Here is a 23,585-nt window from a genome sequence, read left to right as displayed (position 1 = left end):
ACTAAAGGTTCTGTGTTGAAAAAGTTGAGCAAATGAACATTTCTTTATCTTTCTTGAGTGAAGGGTCATTATTGTTGGGCAATGTTATTTCAGAGTAGAGAGAGAGGACATACTAGGTGGCCAGAACTATGCTGGAATGCCTTAAGATTCATTAATGCTGTAAATAGAAACCAGTGCATTTTAGTAGAGGAAAACTAGGATAGTGGGATTTGTTTATATGGATATGTTTGTATTTTACATTTTTAACACACATGCAAACTATTCTTCAGTCATAAGAACTATTTTAAAAAAAATACTGTGGGAGGTAAATACCTGCAGTCCTAACTTGAAGTGTATCAAAAGAGAAATGCTTTTCAAGGCTACAGCTTTATTGGTAATGCATGCTGCTTGACCTAAACAATCCAAACACTCTCACTCCTGTAATGACTAGCAACCTTTGATCCTTGTATGGCCTACATAAGAACTTGCATGTCATGTGAATATGTTTCAGCCTTGATGTGACATGGTCTTCGTTATTCTATATTAATGGTAATTATTTTATTATGCACTGATTCGCTGCATGACATTTGTTTACCCCAATTTTGTCATAGATGAATTTGCCTTTTGTAAACTCTTTTCTGTCCCATTCTATTTGGTTTCGTACACAAACACTTTACTATGAAAAGCAATGAACACAATGGCATTAGATCCTCTGAAGAGTGGAGTGTAGCTGATTCTAGATTATATATTTACAGGATCAGTCAATTCCAGTGAAGGCCCCAGTTTTCAAGGAGAGACTGACTCTGGGATTTCTACATCTTCCCTTGAGGGTGGAGTAGGAGGATCCACATTTGATGGAGGTCATTACCCACCCTCCCCACCTTCACATCATAGACGTTTTTCTCATCAGCCAGGTAATTTTATCCTTGGGTTTTCTTAAGTAGTTTGAATATTGTACAAGTATATCCCAAAGATTACCTTGCATGTATTTCTGATATTGCATTGCTTTCCATTACTTGGTTCAAGTAGATGCAGTTGTTGTATTTTAGGGGTTAGTAGAATCTAGATTTTAAGAGAAGAAATATTAAAGAAATGTGTATCAGGATCTTTGAATGATAAATTTTGAAATTGTATATGATTGGTTAATTATTTGGGGAGTATGATGGCTGAGTGGATTAGGGTATCATTGTCGTAAGGTGAGAAGTTAGGTGGATGGTAGTGTAAGTATTACTAGCGCCCATGTATGATAGTAGTAAGGGCATACAGTCTTAAATCCCAGAATTCCAACAGAGACATCAGTTTCAAGTTACTTTGCAGATTAGGTAATGACTTAAAAGTGTAGACAAAAGGAGGGGGTGGATTAATTATTAAAGTTGCTAAATTGTCATTCATTATAGTAATCCATCCATTTCAGTGTCTTGAGAGTTGTTCTGCTGTGATGTATTTGTAATTAAATAAACTAAAGGCAAGAGAGCTAGTACATATATTTTGTAAGGTTCTTGTTTTTACTCGTTATATAAGCATATGGTGTATTTACCTAATTGTAGTATACAGGAAAGGGGCAATGCTCGTTGGGTCCTGTCTCCTGTTCTCTAATTTTCTAACATACCTCGACACAAATTCATGTATAGTTCCAACTTAATATATATCTTTAATTTCCAAATATATTTAGATTTGAACTCATATATTTTTTGAGCTTGGGCTATATCACTTTCTGAGCTATTACACATATTTATACATCTTTATGGAAAACTGAAGGAAGCTCGCTGGTTGAGCGGGTTAGGGCGTCGTTACTTGTGGTGAAGGTCGAGAGGATGGCGGTTCGAGTCCTGCCACTGGCGAAGTTGAACCAAGGGCATGGTTCATTAAATTCCAAGCTACAAAGTCCTCTGTGAGGGGCACCGCCTTAGCCTTCTGATAGGGGGGAGTGTGTGACATTAAACCATATCATGGAAAACTATTTCCTCAAATCCTTTTGACATGTGGTCTTTCTTAATTTACTATGTGACCTCTTAACCCCCCCCCCCCCATATTTAATCAGGAGATCTCTTCTATCAATGCAATCTACCCCCATTAGGGATCTGAACACTTATTATGTCACCACTTTCTCTTTGATCTTTCAAAATTGGTAGGCCCAGTACTTTTGGTCTTTCCTTGTATGGATTATCTGCCAGGGTGGGGGCCAGTTTGGTTGCTGCCCTTTGTATTATCTCCATGCAATTGTAGATGATAGTTCATTGAAGGATAGACAGCTTAGCCTGATGTGGGTAAGAATTATAAAATTTCTGATAGATATGTACTGCAAAGGATATGATTGTTGGTGATGTGTTTTAAAGAAGAAATTAATGCACCTGTACATAGAAGGCAGTGGATGGGAGTGGAATGGTTGGGGGTGGGTATATGCCTTTTGACTTGGCTACCTCCCTAATAACAAAAAGAAATATTAATTTTAGCATAGGAACAGCATATTTTTATGCATTTCAACAAATCACTGTGTTTGAGATAACCTTTGTGGCAGGAGATGTGAGAATTGGGTCTTTTGACATGGGTATTTGATTTGATTTGGCCACTCTTTATAAGGGAGAAAGCGGTGAGCATATCACAGATCACTGAGAATATTAGATGCTCCACATAAGACAAGTATGCATGTCATCAAGAATAAGTGGTATAAATTAAGTGTGGGCTTAAGTATTGAGAGTTCTTTTAGTGAGTAATCCAGTAAAATTATTTCATAAAGTCCGTTAACCTCTTAGTGATCATGATTTTGAGCTAGCTCTCTCTAAAAAGAAAAAGAAAAGAAAAATCACATTTCTTCCATATCCCATTTATGTACCTTTCACTTTTAATTCACTTATAACCAGGTAGCTAACCTACACCCTTCCATCAGTTGCTATATATATATATATATATATATATATATATATATATATATATATATATATATATATATATATATATATATATATATATATATATATATATATATATATATATACACATACATACACTTGTTGAATCAGAGTTGATAAATTTGAGTAAATTTGGCATAGGAAAACTCAGAAAGACGGCAGGGGTACTTTATTCTCTTATGTTTCGGCTATATGCCTTCCTCAGAGAGAATGACAAACGTACATACTTTTCACCTTATATACAAGAGCTCCGGGGATTCTGTCTCGCTGGTTGTCATGGGGAATTATTGCTCATTGTGGAATTATGTCTCCTTGTGGGATTATGTCTTGTAAGCTGCATAGGACGGCCTGTACTGCGACCCATGCTTGTCGATTTCATTGTTGGTTTTGTTTCTGCTATTATAATTTTTCCGGTTGTTCTAGCCAGGTTGACAAATCCCTGGCTAGAACAACCAGAAAAATTATAATAACAGCAACAAAACCAACAATGAAATTGATCAACACGGGTAGTACAGGCCATCCTATGCAGCCAACAAGACATAATCCCACAAGAAGTCATAATTCCACGATAAGCAATAATCCCCCATGACAACCAGCGAGACAGAATCCCCGGAGCTCTTGTATATACGGTGAGATGTATGTACGTTTGTTATATTCTCTGTAGAAGGCATAACAGCCAAAATGTTAGGGAATAAAGTACCCCTGCTGTCATTCTGAGTTTTTCTATGCCAAATTTACTCTCACATATATATATATATATATATATATATATATATCTATATATATATATATATATATATATATATATATATATATATATATATATATATATATATATATATATATATATATATATATATATATATATATATATATATATATATATTTTTTTTTTAACACATTATTGTATCCATGCACATTACACTGACACCCCCCCCCCCAGGTATATCTAGACAACTCAATATTTTCTGGAAGTTACCTGCAAAAGAAACCTGAAGCAGCGTATTGACTGATTAATTGATCATGTAACAGATTCTTAAAATTGAAAACCGTTTGATAGCTGGTCTTACCACCCTAGCCTTTTTCATAGCTAATTATATTTCGGGAAGTGAGATTACCAGTGGACAATATCCACTGTTCCTTCTCTTATGATGTGGCATGTATTGCATACATCGGTTGTATTCCTACTAAACTCAACCCTAGGCCAGTAAATGATATAAATGAAGAGGAGAAGATAAATTCCTAGGGATAGTAAAGGAGAAATTTAAGAAGTGATAATAGAAGAAAACAGAAAAAAGGGAAAGAAAAAAAGAGCTTGGCATTCCTCTATTATTGAGTATTAGTCTCAAACAATAAAGAATGCTGCATGACTGTTTCATAGGGATGCTACTTAAGTCTGTAAAGTATTGAATACATAACTTATGCATTCAATACCCCCATATGGTGAGGTACACCAACAAATTATTCTTGCAGGCATGTTGATTGATTTGCTTTTGGTTTGCCAAAGCATTTACAGTGGATATAAGCACTGTTAGAATCAGACTTGTTTTTCTCTTGTATAAACATCTTTCCCAAGATTTATGTGCTTCATGGTTGAAAATTTTAGTAAATTTTAAGTCTTGTCTTGCCTGTTTCTGTTCTAGAAAATGCATACCAACAGGCCTGTTGTCTTTCTTGCTGGTACACATTTCTTGTATATCTTGGGACTTTTATTCAACTAAGAATTTACTTGATACCTTGTGCAAGTCTTATATTTCACAGACGTGAATGAATATGGAAGTATGGATTCTGATGTATAGAATATTGTAAATTTTGTTAATGCATTTCAATTTTTAGTATATGTTATATCTAGATATTGGCTAGAATAGATTTTGACTAGTCAACGTGCATTTAGATAGCCATTCTGTCGGTGCCATAGTCTCGTTATTCATATCTTTAAACCTCATAACTGCTCTGCATGAAAAGTGAGACTTGCATTATGTTGTTGACATTTGTTCCGTTTTTAGATGTTGACAGTGGATTTTTCCTTCCTTTTCCCCCCTCCCCTCCCATCATATATTGGGCACTATGTTGATGCTGGCTTTGTTCATGTGGTCCATCTCCATGTATGCTGATTGCTTGCCATGCACATGGTGCATAGAGGCAAGATATAGACCACCATTCCCTCATGCAGTGCCTGTCCTCCCTCCCATTCCAGCCCCAGGTAAGGAAGCATTTCATGCATTAGAGGTCATGTTTTTCCCCCAGTTATCGATAATTTTGGTTTCGTGGCGAAACCTTGGTTTGCTTCATTTATAATAGATTTTAGAATAAAATTGTTAAAAGAGTGCTTGTTTTCTGCAGGCTAAAAGTGATACTAATATTGCATGAGATGATTGTATCATCTAGTAAATGTCACTTAGTTTAATTATGAAATGCTGCCCTACTGCATGTGGGTACTTGGGGAAGTAGATGGTGGTTGCTTATCTCGTTTTAGTGGCTTGTAGTATAAGAATTTATTCCTGTTTATTGGAAAGACAAGAATTTGGCATGGGTGTGAACATTGTTGAAGATGAAGGAATGTTTGACTGCAAGATTATTAAGGCACCAAGTACTGAAAAATAAATTTATAGAATTTACAAGCCCGCTCTCCTCCTCATCTCATTTCTCTCTCAATCCAACCTAGTAACCCCAACCATACTTCTCAGGCACTTCATTTCAAGCACATTTAAAAATTTCCTCTCTCATGTTCCATGTACTATACAGATAATAGGCTCATACATACACCTACATATACCAAAGGCTTTTTTCCCCTTATAAGGGAGGTAGCCAAAAGACAAAGGCATAAAAACCACTCCCACCCATTCCATCCCTATCCTACTCCACTCCCCTCCACCCTCTTCTCTTGACATCTCCTGGATGACGGGTCATCCCTACATCTTGCCCACTGCCCTGGGTCAGAAGCAGTGTCACAAGACACAGCACATCCACAGCAAGGCCACTTCATTGAATTGGCGACCTCCCCTCTCTGTCCCCTCATGCAGAAAAGGAGAAGATGGGGAGAAATTCCTTCAGGCTGCGTCAAATTATTTCTCACACATACTCCCTCACCTTCATCCTCCACCCATTCCACCTCATTGCTTCTCTCAATCTACATTCTACCTCCACCTCCACTCCTCTCTTTCCTGCCACATCCATACCCAAGTACCTTAAGCTGTCCACCCCCTCCAGTTTCTCTCCCTTAATACGCACTTCCAGTCTGCTGTCTTTTTCTCCCCTTGTACATCTCATCGCCTTACTTTTACCCACATTGATCTTCAACTTCCTTCTTTCACACACCTTCCCAAACTCTGTCACTAACTTCCTCAATCCCTCCTCTGATCCTGCTACAAGCACAGTTGCCTGCAAACAACAGCTGGCTTGTCTCCCACTTTTCTCCATTTTCTTTAACCATCTCCACTACCCTTGCATTTACCTCTCGCACCACCCCATCCATGTATAAATTGAACAGCCAAGGCGACATAACACATCCCTGACGAAGTCTCCCCTTTACCTCAAAACACTCTCCATTTCTTATCCTAACACACGCTCTTCTACTCTCATAAAAACTCTTGACAGCTCCTAAAAGCTTTCCTCATATCCCATATATCTGTAATACCTCCCACAGTGCCTTCCTGCCTATCCTGTCATAAGCCTTTTCCAAATCCATAAAAACCCAAAAAATATCCTTACCTTTTCCTATAGCTTTCTCACATATCTGTCTTACCACAAAAATCTGATCTACGCAACACCTACTTGCCCTAAACCCACACTGTACCTCACCAATTACTCCCTCTGTTCCTCTCCTAATCCTATCAATCAAGACCCTCCCATAAGCCTTCCCAAAAACACTTAACAAGCTGATCCCTCTGAAACTACTACACTCACACTTGTCCCCTTTTCCCTTGTCAAGTGGAACTATACAGGAACTCCTCCAGTCCTCTGGCACTCTATCCTCTCTTAATCATTAAATAACTTCACCTGCCAGTCCACCATCACTGTACCTCCTTTTTTCAGACATTTTATATGACATCCATCCAACCCAGGTACCTTACCTACTCTCATCATCTTAACAACTGCCTTCACCTCATCTTTCCTTATTTCTCCTTCGTTTTCCTCACTCATCATGGTCATTTTCTGAGCACTTCCCACAGTAACTACCTTTCCCTCCCTATCCTCCTTCACATTTAGCATACATACATATACCAAGGCTTTTTCCCCCTTACAAGGGAGGTAGCCAAAAAGAAAAAGGCATAAAATCATTCCCACCCATTCCATCCCTGAATACACTCCACACCTCTCCACCTTCCCTCTTATCTTAGCACCTCCTGGATGACGGGTCATCCCTGCACCCTGTCCACTGCCCTGAGTCAGAGGCAGTGTCGCAAGGCACAGCACATCCATAGCAAGGCCGCTTCATTAAATCGGCGATCCCCCCATGCAGAATAGGAGATGGGGAGAAATCCCTTCGGGATGCGTCAAATTTTGCTCACACATACTACCTCACCTCCCCATCCCATTCCACCTCATGCATCCCAACATCATCCATATACAACCATTCTCCATTCACATTTAGCAACTTCCTAAAATACTCTGCCCATCTTCCTCTTACTGCCTTCTCCTCCATTTTTATCTCTCCATCTGCACCTATTACCTTTTCTTCCCTACTTGATTCGCCTCCTCTTCCTCTCTTAATTTCTTTCCAAAACATCTTTTTATTACTTTCAAAATTTTCTGTCATACTCTTATCCCATTTCACATCTGCTCACCTCCATACTTCCTTTATCTTATGCTTTACTTCTCTTTTCTTTGTACCTCTCATATGATTCCCTCGTCCTATTTTGTAACCAATTTGTGAAAGCTCACTTCTTCTCCTCTACAACCCTCTTTGCTTCCTCATCCCACCACTCACTACCCTTCCTTCCATTTCCTCCCATCCTCCTTGTTCCACACACCATCTTTGCATACCTTGTGACTCCCTCCTTGAACCATCCCCATTCCTCCTCCACTCCTAGTTCTGCTCTATCCTTCACTCCTCTCACAGCTTCTTGTACTCCTTTTCTTTCTCATTTAAGTAGTTCACTCTAAGCGCCTCCCTACCTTTTGTACTTTTCCTCTTTCTACATCTATCCTCCACTCTCAACTTACCTTCCACCAGGAATTGATCTGATATTCCCCCACTCTCTCCCCTTAGAACATGTACATCCTTAACTCTTCCTACTACACTCCAATTTACCACTGTATAGTCCATTGATGCTGTATCTACCACCCTTTCCCATATGTTCTTATGCTTGACTTTCTTCATAAACACTATATTTGCTATCATCAACTCTCTGGACACATCACTATCAACTCTCCAATACAATTCTTTCCTGGAACTCCACACTTCCCAACTACTCTGTCTATTGGTTCATTTCCTACCCTAGCATTAAGGTCTCCCAATACCACTACATTGATGTTTCTCTCTAATCCCTATACGCATTCATTTAAATCTATAAAAAAAAAAACTCCCTTTCTTCTACACTCTTCTCACTACCAGGCCCATATGCACTTACAAAGACCCACATCTCCCTCACCAGTTTCACTTTCATCCACATTAACCTTGAAGAAACCTTCTTCCACTCCACTACACGTTTACCTATCTCTTCACTTCGTAGTATAGCCATTCCTTCTCTCCCTTATCCTCTCTTCACTCCTGAGAACCACCCAACTACACTTCCAAACTCACACTCGCCCCTCCCTCTCAACTTAGTTTCACTCAGTGCCAACACATCCATCTTTCTTCTTACAAACATACTGCCTATCTCTTCCCTTTTGCTCTCATCTGTACCACATCCATGCACATTAAAAGACCACCTTAGGGTACTGGTTGGAAAACTCCTAGATCCTCTTATACCTTCACTTTTTTTTAGGAATATACTACATAAAATTGCCTGCTTCATAAAGTACTCCATAAGGAAGCACTAGAATTGTGACTGGTCTGTGAAAGGTAAGATATGATAATTCTCAAACTGATGCAAACAGAGCATGTATTGCGATACAATGTAAACATTATGGGTGGTCAAGTCCTATTTGATGGGAATACAACATTAAATTCCCTGCTTCAAAAAGTCCTCCATAAAGGGGCACTGTCATAGTCTTTTGAGAGGCAGGTATATTGACCCAGAGCTCTCTTGCAAGAAACCCAAGGCAAGGATGGCTCTTCATCCACAGGGATCAAGATAAAAGGGAAAACAAATGGGTGAAGGGTGCGTGCATGCCCTGGCTAAGTACCTCCCTAATAAATGGGAAGAGGTGTTTTCATATATAGATAGCTTATTAAGGAACTTCTTGTTTTCTTTGTATTTCTTGTGAGTGGATGAGGTGGGAGGGAGTAATGAAGTCGGTGGAGGTGGGTTAACCAGCTTTGGCTCGTAGGCCATACTATGGAGATGCTTTGTCTTGCTGCTTTGCTTCTGACCTGGGCAATGAGTTGGGGGCAGGGATGGCTTTTCAACCACAAGGAGCCAAGTAAAACAAATCGTGTGGAATGAGTGAAGGGTGGGTGCATGCCATGGCTGGCTCTCCCTTTTAAGGGAAAAAAGCCTTCTGGTTATATGTATGTATGCATTATTATTATAATTATTTTATCAAATGAGCTGTTACCACAAAGCAAGGTGGCTAAACATGGGAAAGGACATCTTTATCCCATTCACTCTCATTGGATAAATCTCTTTCACTCCTACCCACTTAAAGCATGCAAAGACTACAACATTGTATTAATTATTATTTACATATTTATGTATTTACATATTTACATCATCCAGGAGGTGCTAAGATAAGAGGAAGGGATAAAGGTGGAAGGGAGTGGAGTATGATAGGGATGGGTGGAAGTTGTTTTTTATGCCTTTATTTTTTAGCTACCTCCCTTATAAGAGGGGAAAAAAGCCTTTGGTATATGTATATACATATTTATTTTATTTCACTAATTTATTATTATTATTATTATTATTTTTTTTTTTTTTTCATTCTTTCAATTTATGCACCGTTACATGCAAAGTGAGGTGACTTGGTTTGGGGAAAGGATGAAAGGGACTGGATCCCTCCCACATGAAAAGTGCTCAGGAAGCTTCGTGAGGGAGAGACTTTAGGATGTGGTGCTAACTTCCAATAACCTATATCCTTTCTAGTTTTAAATTTTATGATGTGCAGGGAACACGTGATGGTATTCTTACATAACTCAGCTTCGAGCCATTTGCTTATTATAATGTGTGTGTTTACCCTATCAGGTGTTCCCAATAGGCATGATCGAATGCGCCGCCCTCCAGACTATACAGCAACTCAGATGCGAATGAATCATGGCATGAGAACTTTATCTCATGATGGATACTACACTCACCACCAAGAAGGTAATTCATTTATAGTACTTGTTTACTCAAATAGAATTAGAATGAAAAACTGTACTTTTTACTCAGAATGAAAAACTACTTGTTTGTTTACTCAGATAATGAAAAACTCTACTTATCAAAGCTAATTTTTCGCTTACCTTCCCATTTGATGTAGCATGGACAACAAAAGGTTGTGGGACAGGTAAAGGGTTGGGTGCATGCCATGGCAGGGTCAACCCCCCTTTTAAGTTTGTATGTGTGCCATGGATGGGGTGTACATGGATGGGGTGGTGCGAGAGGTGAATGCTAGGGTAGTGAGTCAGGGATTGGAGATGGTTAAAGATAATGGAGAAAAGTGGGAGGTGAGCCAGCTGTTGTTTGCGGACGACACTGCGCTTGTGGCAGGGTCAGAGGAGGGATTGAGGAAGCTGGTGGCAGAGTTTGGGAGAGTATGTGATAGAAGAAAGCTAAAGATAAATGTGGGTAAAAGTAAGGTGATGAGATGTACAAGGGGTGAAAGTGGCAGTAGAATGGAAGTGAACATTAAGGGAGAGCGACTGGAGGAAGTGGATAGTTTTAGATACTTGGGTGCAAGTGTAGCAGGAAAAGGTGGAGTGAAGGTGGAGGTAGAATGTAGATTGAGAGAAGCGAGTAAATGCCTTGGTGGTTTAAAGAGTGTAATGAGGAATAGACATTTGGGAATGGATGCGAAGAGGAGACTGTATGAAGGAGTGATTGTGCCAACAGCACTGTATGGGGCAGAAACGTGGAACATAAGAGAAGAAGAGAGGAGTTTGAATGTGTTTGAGATGAGGTGTCTGAGAAGTATGGTGGGGGTTACTAGGATGGATAGAGTGAGAAATGAGGAGGTGAGGAGGAGAACAGGGGTGAAAAAGGATTTGGGAGATAGGGTTGATGAAAGAATATTAGGATGGTTTGGACACATGGAAAGAATGAGTGAAGAAAGACTAGTAAAAGAGGTATGGAAGGCAGATGTGGAGGGAGTGAACATGAGGGGACGTCCTAGGATGAGGTGGATGGATGGGGTGAAGGGGGCTTTGGGGAAGAGGGGAATGTCTGTTGAGGAAGGAAGGGAGAGGACGGAAGACAGAGGTGAGTGGAGAATGGTTGTATATGGATGATGGGGGGTGGGGTAGTATGTGTGGGTAAATTTTGACGCAGCCCGAAGGGATTTCTCCCCGTCCTCTCCTTATATGCAAAGGGGGACGGAGAGGGGGGGTCGCCGATTAAATGAAGCGGCCTTGCTGTGGATGTACTGTGTCTTGCGACACTGCTTCTGACCCAGGGCGGTGGGCAGGGTGCAGGGATGACCCGTCATCCAGGAGGTGCTCAGATGAGAGGAAGGGTGGGAGGGATGTGGAGTGTATTTAGGGATGAAATGGGTGGGAGTGTTTTTATGCCTTTCCCTTTTTGGCTACCTCCCTTGGAAGGGGGAAAAAGCCTTGGTATATGTATGTATGTATGTATGTGTGCCAAGATAGGAGGGAGGGTGGAGGGGAGTGGAGTGGAGTGTATTGTATTTGGGGATGGAATGGGTGGGAATAGTTTTTAAGCCTTTTTCTTTTTGGCTACCTCCCTTGTAAGGGGGAAAAAGCCTTTTGTATATGTATGTATGTACTTTTCATTCTATAAAATATTTTGATTAGGTTTTCCTTTTCCAGATGATGATGAAGAGGCCCAAGTTTCTGCTGTATGATCCTGTTTCCTGACCCGCTTGTCAGTAACTAATGACATAAACCAAAGATTAATGAGCCAATGATAGGGTTTGTGGGAGAGATAATTTTTATATGGAAGCCGATGTGTTATTAGAGTAGAATGTGCATGAATTCTTGTCTTCAAAAGAAGGAAGTATGTTTTGTATGAAACATTTGCTGGAAAAAATAGTGATCTAAGATGATATTTGTATTTAAGTATTTTTTTGGATGATTTGTTGTTCTCCTGTGGGAGACGTTTCGATGTTATCTCATTAAGGGTCACAAGGGCAGTGTGTGCCTAATATATTTTATTCATGTCAGTACCTTCACTAGTTTCGACTTTGGATATGTGTATAAATTTCTTATATAGAAATGAATTTCTGCATAGCTAGAAATGTAGGATATATGTTATAATAGATGTCTCTTTGTGATTTTCCTTATGGGACCCTTGATTTACTGTCCAATTTTCATATGACCATATCTTCTATGTAGTTCTGAAGACAGCAGGACACCTCATGTGGTATTGTAATTCAACTTAGTTACCGTTTCTTTGTGACATTGTTCCCATGATACAAAATGTTTAATCATTGAATGTATAATCCATTTCCCTTAGTTTACATACACCGTAGAGATTTGGAAATATTTCATACGCTCCATCCGTCTAAGCACAATTATTTACTTTGTCTTCGTAACATTTTCTAACAAGGCTTAACCATTGGAATGTGCTTCTTCAAAACTACCTATTGTAGAGTCATTGGTCAACTTAATTTGAAATATTCTCATAGAATGTAATAACTATTTCCAATGTATATTTGGAAAAATGTTAGATAGTCGGTGTAAGTGAAGGTGGTGAGATTAAATGATCAAGACGATATAAAACTTGATTATTTGGATAGAGATTCATTTCTGTGTTTGTAGAAGAGCAACTTTGTTTGGTAGCATCAGTTGGATCTGTAGTGAAATCTGTTTAAAGTATTCGCTAACAAAACTATGCCCAGAGGCGAAAAGAAACTTTGTGATGCTCATTGTTATAATGTATTTTGAATGGCTGTTCTTTTTCATGTATGTAAATATATTATTTGGCTAATTCACCATTTTCATTCATGTGCCAGTGAATGTGGGTGGGTTTTGTACAGGATAAATATATATACATTTGACTATGTGAAGTTGTTTACTTTCCTGGTACTGTTAAGGCATAGTGAGTTTGTGCATTACATTATAGTGTCACAATCCCCTCTTTACGCCATATGTTGCTGATTTGGTAGCCGGCCAGAGAGAAGTCATGAACATGTTTTAAGTGTGTTTATAGATATCTTATAGAGATAAGAAATATAAATGTCAGGTTATATTGAGAATGGTGGTGTTACATGAGACTGTCCTGTGGATGTGCTGTGTCTTGCGACACTGCTTCTGACCCAGGGTAGTGGACAAGGTGCAGGGATGACCCGTCATCCGGGAGGTGCTAAGATAAGAGGGAGGGTGGAGGGGTGTGGAATGTATTCAGGGATGGAATGGGTGGGAATGATTTTATGCCTTTTCCTTTTTGGCTACCTCCCTTGTAAGGGGGAAAAAGCCTTGGTATATGTATGTATGTTATTTATTTACCCTATGTGGGGTATTGGATACATGTTATTGTGGGGTTAAGATCTGTTAAGTAGCATGCAGCTGATATTTTAAGGTCTATATGGGGTTTCCCTATCATATTGTCGGTGTAGAGGAAATCTCTCTCTATTCATAGAGAAATGATGATTCTTTATTATACTCCAGCTGTCCCTCCATTATGCTGTCCCCCCACTCTTGTTACTGTCCTGTACCATTTCTCTGAATATTCATTTTATCATTTTTGCAGAACCCTCTGGTGGGGGAAAAGAATAATGCCACTTGAGTCATATGAGGCAACAAAAATGGTATGGGAATGAGACTAAGCATCCTTCTCCCTGTAGCCCCAAAGGGGACATTCCTAAAAAAAAAGTAAAGGTATAAGAGGGTCTGGGAGTTTTCCAACCAGTACCCTAAGGTTTGGGTCTTTTAATATGTGTGGATGTGGTACAGATGACAGTAAGAGGGAAGAGATAGGCAGTATGTTTGTGAGAAGAAAGATGGATGTATTTACCTAGTTGTATTATATGGAAAGGGGAGCTATGCTCGTGGTGACCTGTTTTTGTATCTCGCAAGATCAAGTTTGTTCTTAAATTCTTGTATTGTGTTTGCACACACTATATCTTCATCCAATTTGTTCCATATATCTATCACACTGTGTGAGAAACTGTTCTTTTTCAGGTCTCTTCTGTAGTTATCCTTTTTGAGTTTCATTGCATGTCCTCTTGTTTTCCATCTGTCCCGCTTTAATAAGTCCTCTCTATCAAGGCATTCTTTTCCTTTCATAATTCTGTAAATGGTTAGTAGGTCCCCTCATTCTCTTTGTTCCAGGGTTGGCAATTCCAGTTCAACCAGTCTTTGTTCATATGTCAGGTTTGCAAGTGTTGGGACCAACTTTGTTGTTGCTCTTTGTATTCTTTCTAATTTTCTTATATTCTTTTTTGTACTGGGTGACCATATCAACGCTGCATATTCCAGTTTTGGCCTTACAGTGTTTGTAATATTTTCTTGATCATTTCCTTATCCAGGTATTTGAAGGCCACCTCTATTGATCTCAACAAATTGTATGTTTCTCCGACTATTTTATTTATATGTTTATCTGGCACTGCAGTGAAATTAAGTTGAAAGGGAAGGGGAATTTGAGTTTGGGATAATCTCAGGAGTGAAGAGAGGGCGAGGGAGAGAAGGGGTGACTATACTTATAAGTGAAGAAATAGTTGAGCATGTGCTGAAGGGGAAGGTTTCTTCAAGGTTGATGTGGATGAAAGTGAAATTGGGAAGGGAAAATTGGGTTTTTGTAAGTGCATATGGGCCTGGTAGTGAGAAGAGTGTAGAGGAAAGGGAGGCATTTTGGATAGATTTGAACAAGTGCATAGAGAGATTAGGGAGAAATGTCAATGTAGTGGTATTGGGAGACCTAAATGCTAGGGTAGGAAATGAACCAATAGACAGAGTGGTTGGTAAATGTGGAGTTCCAGGAAAAAACCATAGTGGAGAGTTGATGGTGATGTGTGTAGAGAGTTGATAGCAAATACAGTGTTTAGGAAGAAAGTCAAGCATAAGTACACAGGGGAGAGGGTGGTGGGTGGAAGGGTCTTTATGGACTATATAGTGGTAACCAGGAGTATAGTAGGAAGAGTTAAGGATGTACATGTTCTAAGGGGAGAGAGTTGGGGAATATCAGATCATTTTTTGGTGGAAGGTAAGTTGAGGCTGGAGGATTGATGGAGAAAGAAGAAAAGGACACAAGGTAGGAAGGTGCTTAAAGTGAACTGCTTAAATGAGAAAGAACAGAAGGAACACAAGAAGAAAATGAGAGAGGAGTGGGAGTGAGTGAAGGACAGAGTAGAACTAGGAATGAGGATGATTCAAGGAGGAAGTCACAAGGTGTGCAAAGATGGTGTGTGGAACAAGGAGGATGGGAGGAAATAGAAGGGTAGCAAGTGGTGGGATGATGAAACAAAGAAGGTTGTAGAAGAAAAGAAGTGAGCTTTCACAGATTGGGTACAAAATAGGATGAGGGAATCACATGAGAGGTACAATGAAAAGAGAAGTAAAGCATAAGATAAAGGAGGCAAAGAGGAGAGCAGATGTGAAATGGGTAAGAGTATGACAGAAATTTTTTAAAGTAATAAAAAGATGTTTTGGAAAGAAATTAAGAGTTTGAATGTGTTTGAGATGAGGTGCCAGAGAAGTAAGAGGTTACTGGGGTGGATAGAGTGGAAAACGAGAAGGTGAGGAGGAGAGATGGAAAGGGAGTTGGGAGAGAGGGTTGATGAAAGAGTATTGGGATGGTTTGGACACATGGAAATAATGAAGAAAGATTAGTAAAAGAGGTGTGGAAAGCAGAGGTAGAAGGAGTGAATATGAGGGGGTGACCAAAGATGAGATGGATGGATGTGGTAAAAGGGGCAATGGGAAAGAAGGTGAATGTCTGTTGAGGCGGGATGGTAGAGGACAGGAGATAGGGGTGAATGGAGAATGGTTGTGTATGGATGATGCTGTGATGCATGAAAGGGATGGGGAAAGATGTGTGAAAAATAAACTGATGCACCCCAAAGGGATTTCTTCCTGTCTTCTCAGCTTATTAAGTGTTGTTGGAAAGGCTTATGGTAGGGTCTTGATTGAGAGGATTAGGAGAGGAACAGAAGGAGTAATTGGTGAGGAATAGTGTGGTAAGACATATGTGAAAAAGCTATAGGAAAAGGTAAGGATGTATTTTGGGCTTTTATAGATCTGGAAAAGGCTTATGACAGGGTAGACAGGAAGGCACTATGGGAGGCTTTGCAGATGTATGGGATAGGAGGAAAGCTGTTAAGAGCAGTCAAGAGTTTTTATGAGAGTAGTAGAGCTTGTGTTAGGATTAGAAATGGAGAGAGCGAGTGGTTTGAAGTAAAGGTGGGACTTTGGCAGCGGTGTGTTTTGTCACCTTGGCTGTTCAACTTATACATGGATGGGGTGGTGTGAGAGGTAAATGCAAGGGTAGTGGGTCAGGGATTGGAGAAGGTTAAAGAAAATGGAGATAAGCCAGTTGTTGTTTGCTGACGACACTGCGCTTGTAGCAGGATCAGAGGAGGGATTGAGGAAGTTAGTGGCAGAGTTTGTTTTGTTTGTTTTATCATTTGTCTGTTTGTTTATTATTATTTGCTTGATTCTCATTTATTATTAGTTATATGTCAATTTATTTTCATTTACTATGTACCTATTTGTTTATTATTTAACTATACCTATGCATTTATTTATGTATCTTATTATTTACATGGAACATGGAACATAAGAGAGGAAGAGAGAAGGAGTTTGAATGTGTTTGAGATGAGGTGTCTGAGAAGTATGATGGGGGTTGCTAGGCTAGATAGAGTGAGAAATGAGGAGGCGAGGAGAAGAATGGGGGTGGAAAGGGAGCTGGGAGATAGGGTTGATGAGAGAGTATTAGGATGGTTTGGACATATGGAAAGAATGAGTGAAGAAAGACTAGTAAAAGAGGTATGGAAGGCAGATGTGGAGGGAGTGAACATGAGGGGACGTCCTAGGATGAGGTGGATGGATGGGGTGAAGGGGGCTTTGGGGAAGAGAGGAATGTCTGTTGAGGAAGGACGGAAGAGGACAGAAGACAGAGGTGAATGGAGAATGGTTGTATATGGATGATGTTGTGATGCATGAGGTGGAATGGGCAGGGGATGGGGGGTGACGTAGTATGTGAGAGCAAAATTTGATGCAGCCCGAAGGGATTTCTCCCCGTCTTCTCCTTTTATGCATGGGGGTCGCTGATTTAATGAAGCGGCCTTGCTGTGGATGTGCTATGTCTTGCGACACTGCTTCTGACCCAGGGCAGTGGACAAGGTGCAGGGATGACCCATCATCCCAGAGGTGCTAAGATGAGAGGGAGGTGGAGAGGTGTGGAGTGTATTCAGGGATGGAATGGGTGGGAATGATTTTATGCCATTTCCTTTTTGGCTACCTCCCTTGTAAGGGGGAAAAAGCCTTGGTATATGTATGTATGTATTATTTACATTATTATAGTTTTTATTTATTCATTTATTTATTTATCATTATGATTTTTTTTGCATCCGACCAAGATATGGACCAAAAGGTCTGTCGGCATGTGCCGCCTTTGTAATCCTTTGTAAATCCTTTGAAGGAAGTTGAAAATAAATGTGGATTAAAGTAAGGTGATGAGATGTACAGGGGGAGAAAGTGGCAGCAGACTGGAAATGAGATTAAGGGGATCGTCCATTAGAAAATCGAACTTTTTTAGTTTGGGGTGAAAGTGGCTGAGATTTTTTTCCTAGTAACTGTCTTGTCTCAGAGAAGATACCACCGAATTTTCAAGTCATTTATGCTTATACTTTTTTTATTGTGCTTTTTTTTTTTTTTTTTGAGGGGTAATTTTTGAAAATTTTGAAATTGATTCAGAGGATAGACCTTTGACTGGATATTGATTATTTTTTGTTTTTATAATGGGCTAAGATAGATGAAGAAACGGAGGCAGAATTATGATGTTCTGATCAGTCTGTTATGAGAAAAAAAATCCAAAGTAAGTTGATGAAAAAAGAAAAAAACAAAAACAAAACAAAATGTATATATGAAAAAATCCTACTAGTCCTTGACAGAAGGACATAAATCTGCCTCCAAATGTTCTCCCAATTATGCTGAATCCGAAAAGGATTTGCAGTTAAAAATCAGTGAAGGCGTTTTGGATATGAATCAAGTTAAATGTGCAAAAATCAAGTTTTTCAGGAATGAGCGTCATAGTTTTTTTGTTCATGGTTACTGGTCCCCTTTCATCATTTAGGATGTTATGGTGTTGAAAGGGTATCATAGGCACAACCCTACTCTTTGTTGCCAGCTTTTGATTAATTACAGGTTTATATGATGAATCCAGTTAGTATCCACCAGGGTTATATTGCACTTTTCCTTTTCTTGGCGCGATGCATCTTTGGCGACAGACGATCTTTATCTGCCATCCTAAGCTGTTTTATGGCATCACTGGTTGTTGTCCCTCTTGCTGATGGCATATATGCAAGTTCATAACCAAAGATGTGGTTCAGAACTGCAACTTGATCACAGAATTGAACTCTAGCTGCTGATGCAAACTTCCTCTTTGAACTCAAAGCCCAGATCTTTGCATGGAAGCTTTCATTTTGGTTTTGTGTCTTTCCCTTGAGGCATTTCTCTAAAAGCTCTGTAGAGGTGAGGTCTTGATATATTGCCAGGATGGATTTCCACTTCTCAGTGGGAATCTTTGCCAGGAACGGCTTCTTGACTGTGAGACTCGGGTTCCTCTTGCCTGGCTAGTGCTCTCTGGAAAAAAACACCACGAGTCTTCTCCCTTAGGACAGTAAGAATGCAATGGCTTCTCATCTGTGCTGACAGAATGCAGGTAGGAGGCCATGATAGCTTTACGCATTGTCTGAACGTCAGTATTCATACAATCATGTACTTCCCATAATACTGTGTCAACTGTCACAGCATCTGTCAACATATTAGCTCATACGCTATTATTTATCATACAAAAGCATAAACATTGTGCAAAATACACAGCTTCTTTTGTTAGCAAATATATGTAACAACAGAAAACGTAATATGCAGTACGCAGCGCACATGACCCAGCCACAGTAGGGTGGGGGGTACTGTATTATATTCTTTTTTAGATAGTAAAAATCAAGATACAGCTTCCATACTCAGCCATGAGATAGCTTATGAGCAACACTTTTAGAGGAAATATTTTCAGAATTTTGTATATTTTTTCGTGATTTTCTGATGGACGATCCCCTTAAAGGAGAGAAACTTGAGGAAATGGCTAGTTTTAGGTACTTGGGTGCAAATGTGGCAGGAAAGGGAGGAGTGGAGGTGGAAGTAGAATGTAGATTGAGAGAAGCGAGTAAATGCCTTGGTGTATTAAAAAGTGTAATGAGAAATAGACATTTGGGAATGAATGCTAAGAGGAGATTGTATGAAGGAGTAATTGTGCTGACAGCACTGTACAGGGCAGAAACATGGAATATAAGAGAGGAAGAGAAGAGGAGTTTGAATGTGTTTGAGATGAGGTGCCTCAGAAGTATGATAGGGGTTACTAGGCTGGGTAGAGTGAGAAATGAGGTGGTGAAGAGGAGAATGGGGATGGAAAGGGAGTTGGGAGATAGGGTTGATGAAAGAGTATTGAGATGGTTTGGACACAAGGAAAGAATGAGTGAAGAAAGACTAATAAAAGAGGTGTGGAAGGCAGAGGTGGAAGGAGTGAAAATGAGGATGAGATGGATGGATGGTGTAAAAGGGGAATGTTTGTTGAGGAAGGATAGGAGAGGACAGAAGACGGGTGAATGGAGAATGGTTGTATATGGATGATGCTTGCTGTGAAGCATGAGGTGGAATGGATAGGGGGTGAGGGAGTATGTGTGAGAAATAATTTGATGCAGCCCAAAGATTTCTCCCCATCTCCTTTTCTGCATGAGGGTACGGAGAGGGGGGTTGCCTATTTAATGAAGCAGCCTTGCTGTGGATGTGCTTTGTCTTGTGACACTGCTTCTGATCCAGGGCAGTGGGCAAGATGCAGAGATGACCCATCATCCAGTAGGTGCCAAGATATCAGGAAGGGGAGTGGAGTATGATAGGGATGGAATGGGTGGGAATGGTTTTTATGCCTTTTTTTTTTTTTTTTTTTTTGCTAACTCCCTTATAATGGGGAAGAAAGCCTTTGGTATATGTATGTACCAATCAATGCAAAAGTATACATACATATACCAATGGCTTTTTCCCTCTTACAAGGGAGATAGCCATAAACAAATGGATAAAATTCACTCCCACCCATTCAATACCCACATACTCCACTCCCATTCACATAACTCCCTCCTTCTAATTTGGCTCCTCCTGGATGATGGGTCATCCCTCCATCTTGCCCACTGCCCTGGGTCAGAGGCAATGTAGCAAGACACAGCACATCCACAGCAAGGTTGCTTCATCTAATCAGCAATCTCCCCTCTCCATCCCCTCATGCAGAAAAAGAGATGGGGAGAAATCCCTTCGGGCTGCCTCAAAACATCATTCACACATTTACTTCAACTTCCCATCCCCCACCCACTCCCTTCCATGCATCATCCATACACAACCATTCTCCACTCACCCCTATGTTCTGTTTTCTCCCTTCCTCAACAGACATTCCCATTTTTCCCAGTGCCCCTTTTACCCCATCTATCCATTTGAAGCTCGCTGGCTGAGCGGGTTAGGGCGTTGTTACTTGTGGCGAAGGTTGAGGTGAGGGCAGTTTGAATCCTGCCACTGGCAAAGTTGTTCATTAAATTCCACGCTACAAAGCCCTCTGTGAGGGGCACCATCCTAGCCTCCCGATAGGGGGGGAGTGTGTGACGTTAAACCATATCATCATCATCCATCTTATCCTTGATTGCTCCCTATGTTCACTCCTACCTCTGCCTTCTACACCTTTTACTAATCTTTCTTTACTTATTCTTTCCATGTGTCCAAACCATCCCAATACTCTTTCATCAACCCTGTCTCTCAACTCCATTCTTCTCCTCACCTTCCTGTTTCTCATACTATCCAGACTAGTAACCCCTATCATAATTCTCAGGCACCTCATCTCGTATGTTCCATGTTTCTGCCCTGTACAGTGCTGTTGGCACAATCACTCCTTCATACAATCTCCTCTTAGCATCTATTCCTAATGTCTATTTCTCATTACACTTTTTAATCCCCCAAGGCATTTACTTGCTTCTCCACCTCCACTCCTCCCTTTCCCACCACATTTACACCAAAGTATCTAAAACTATCCACTTCTAGTCCCTCTCCCTTAATACTCACTTCCAGCCTGTTGCCACTTTCTCCCTTTGTACATCTCATCACCTTACTTTTACCCACATTTATCTTCAACTTCCTTCTTTCACATACATTCCCAAACTCTGTCACCAACTTCTTCAGTCCCTCCTCTGATCCTGCCACAAGCGCAGTGTCATCAGCTAACAATAACTGGCATATCTCTCACATTTCTCAATTTTCTTTAACCATCTCCAATTCCCAACCCATTACCCTTGTATTTACCTCTCACACCACCCCATCCATGTATAAGTTGAACAGCCAAGGCAACATCACACATCCCTGGCAAGTCCAACCTTTACTTCAAACCACTCACTCTCCATTTCTGATTCTAATGCAAACTTTACTACTCTCGTAAAACTCTCAACTGCTCTTAACAGCATTCCTCCTATCTGATATAGCTGCAAAACCTCTCACAGTGCCTTCCTGCCTACCCTGTCATAAGTTTTTTCCAAATCCATAAAGGCCCAAAAAACATCCTTACCTTTTCCTAAAGCTTTCTCACATATCTTAGTCTTACCATAAAAATCTGATCCATGCAACCCCTACCTGTCCTAAACCCACACTGTTCCTCACCAATTACTCCCTCTGTTCCTTTCCTAATCCTCTCAATCAAGACCCTCCCACAAGCCTTCCCAACAGTTAACAAACTATACTCACATTTGTCCCCTTTTTCCTTGTAAAGTGGAACTATACAGGCACTCCTCCAGCCCTCTGGCACTTTACCCTTTCTTAAATAAACATTAAACCACCTCACCAGCCAGTCCACCATGACTGTACCTCCTTTTTTTAGACATCTTGCATGACATCCATCCAACCCAGGTGCCTTACCTGCTCTCATCATCTTAACTGCCTTCACTTCATCTTTCCTCATTTCTCCTCCATTTTCTTCATCCATCATGGTCATTTTCTTAGCACTTCCACAGCAACTACCTTTCCCTCCCTATCCTCCTTCACATTTAGCAACTCCTAAAATATTCTCTCCATCTTCCTCTTACTGCTGTGTCATCCATCATCTCCCCACCTGTACCTTTTAACTTTTCATCTACTCAATTCATCTCCTCTTCCTCTTGTAATTTCTTTCCAAAACATATTATTACCTTCAAAATTTTCTGTCGTACTCTTAACTATTTCACACATGCTCTCCTCTTTGCCTCCTTTATCTTATGCTTTACTTCCCTTTTCTTTGTACCTCTCATGATTCTCTCATCCTATTTTGTAACCAATCTGTGAAAGCTTGCTTCTCTTCTACAACCTTCTTTGCTTCATCCCACCACTCACTACCCTTTCTTCTATTTCCTCCCATGCTCCTTGTTACACACACTATGCACACCTTGCGACTCCCTCCTTGAACCATCCCCATTCCTTCTCCACTCCTAGTTCTACTCTATCCTTCACTCCTACTCCTCTCTCAGCTTCTTGTACTTCTTGTCTTTCTCATCTAAGCAGTTTACTCTCAGCACCTCCCTACCTTCTGTCCTTTTCCTCTTTCTCCATCTATCCTCCACTCTCAACTTTCTTTCCACTAAAAAGTGATCAGATATTCCCCCACTCTCTCCCCTTGGAACACATAGATCCTTAACTCTTCCTTTTATTCTCCTGATTACCACTATAGTCTATTAACACTCTACCACCCTCTCCCATGTGTACTTATGCTTTATTTTCTTCCTAAACACTGTATTTGCTATCATCAACTCTCTAGGCACATCTCCATGAACTCTCTACTACAATTTTTTCCTGGCACTCCACACTTGTCAACCACTCCATCTATTGGTTCATTTCCTACCCTAGCATATAAGTCTCCCAATGCCACTACATTGACATTTCTCCCTAAACCCTTTATGCACTCATTTAAATCTATCCAAAAAACCTCCCTTTCCTCTACTCTTCTCACTACCAGGCCAATATGCACTTACAAAAACCCACATCTTCCTTCCCAGTTTCACCTTCATCCACATTAACCTTGAAGAAACCTCCTTCCACTCCAGCACACTCTTACCTATATCTTCAATTACAAGTATAGCCATCCCTTCTCTTCCTTGTCCTCTCTTCACTCCCAAGATCCTCCCAGACTCAAACTCGCCCCTCCCTTTCAACTTAGTTTTACTCAATGCCAAGACATCCATCTTTCTTCTCACAAACATACTATCTCTTCCCTCTTACTGTCATCT

General features: G+C 40.3%; 1 protein-coding gene across 2 annotated transcripts in view; it reads left to right on the top strand.

The window, feature by feature from the left end:
• LOC143027740 (rap guanine nucleotide exchange factor 6-like) overlaps positions 1-13,150 on the top strand; it is a gene marked incomplete in the record, with an annotated part of 504,609 nt that extends 491,459 nt beyond the window's left edge. Inside the window, 4 exon segments of one of the 2 annotated variants that reach the window (XM_076189243.1) lie at positions 735-893; positions 5,029-5,091; positions 10,175-10,294; positions 11,956-13,150. In XM_076189243.1, the coding sequence (XP_076045358.1) occupies positions 735-893; positions 5,029-5,091; positions 10,175-10,294; positions 11,956-11,990 (377 nt within the window). 2 annotated transcript variants of the gene reach the window in all.
• Between the last annotated feature and the right edge of the window lie 10,435 nt (positions 13,151-23,585).

Source organism: Oratosquilla oratoria, chromosome 8, assembly GCF_046742065.1.
Source record: "Oratosquilla oratoria isolate Oo_2021 chromosome 8, ASM4674206v1, whole genome shotgun sequence".
NCBI lineage: Eukaryota > Metazoa > Arthropoda > Malacostraca > Stomatopoda > Squillidae > Oratosquilla > Oratosquilla oratoria.
This window is presented reverse-complemented; position numbering and strand designations above follow the sequence as displayed.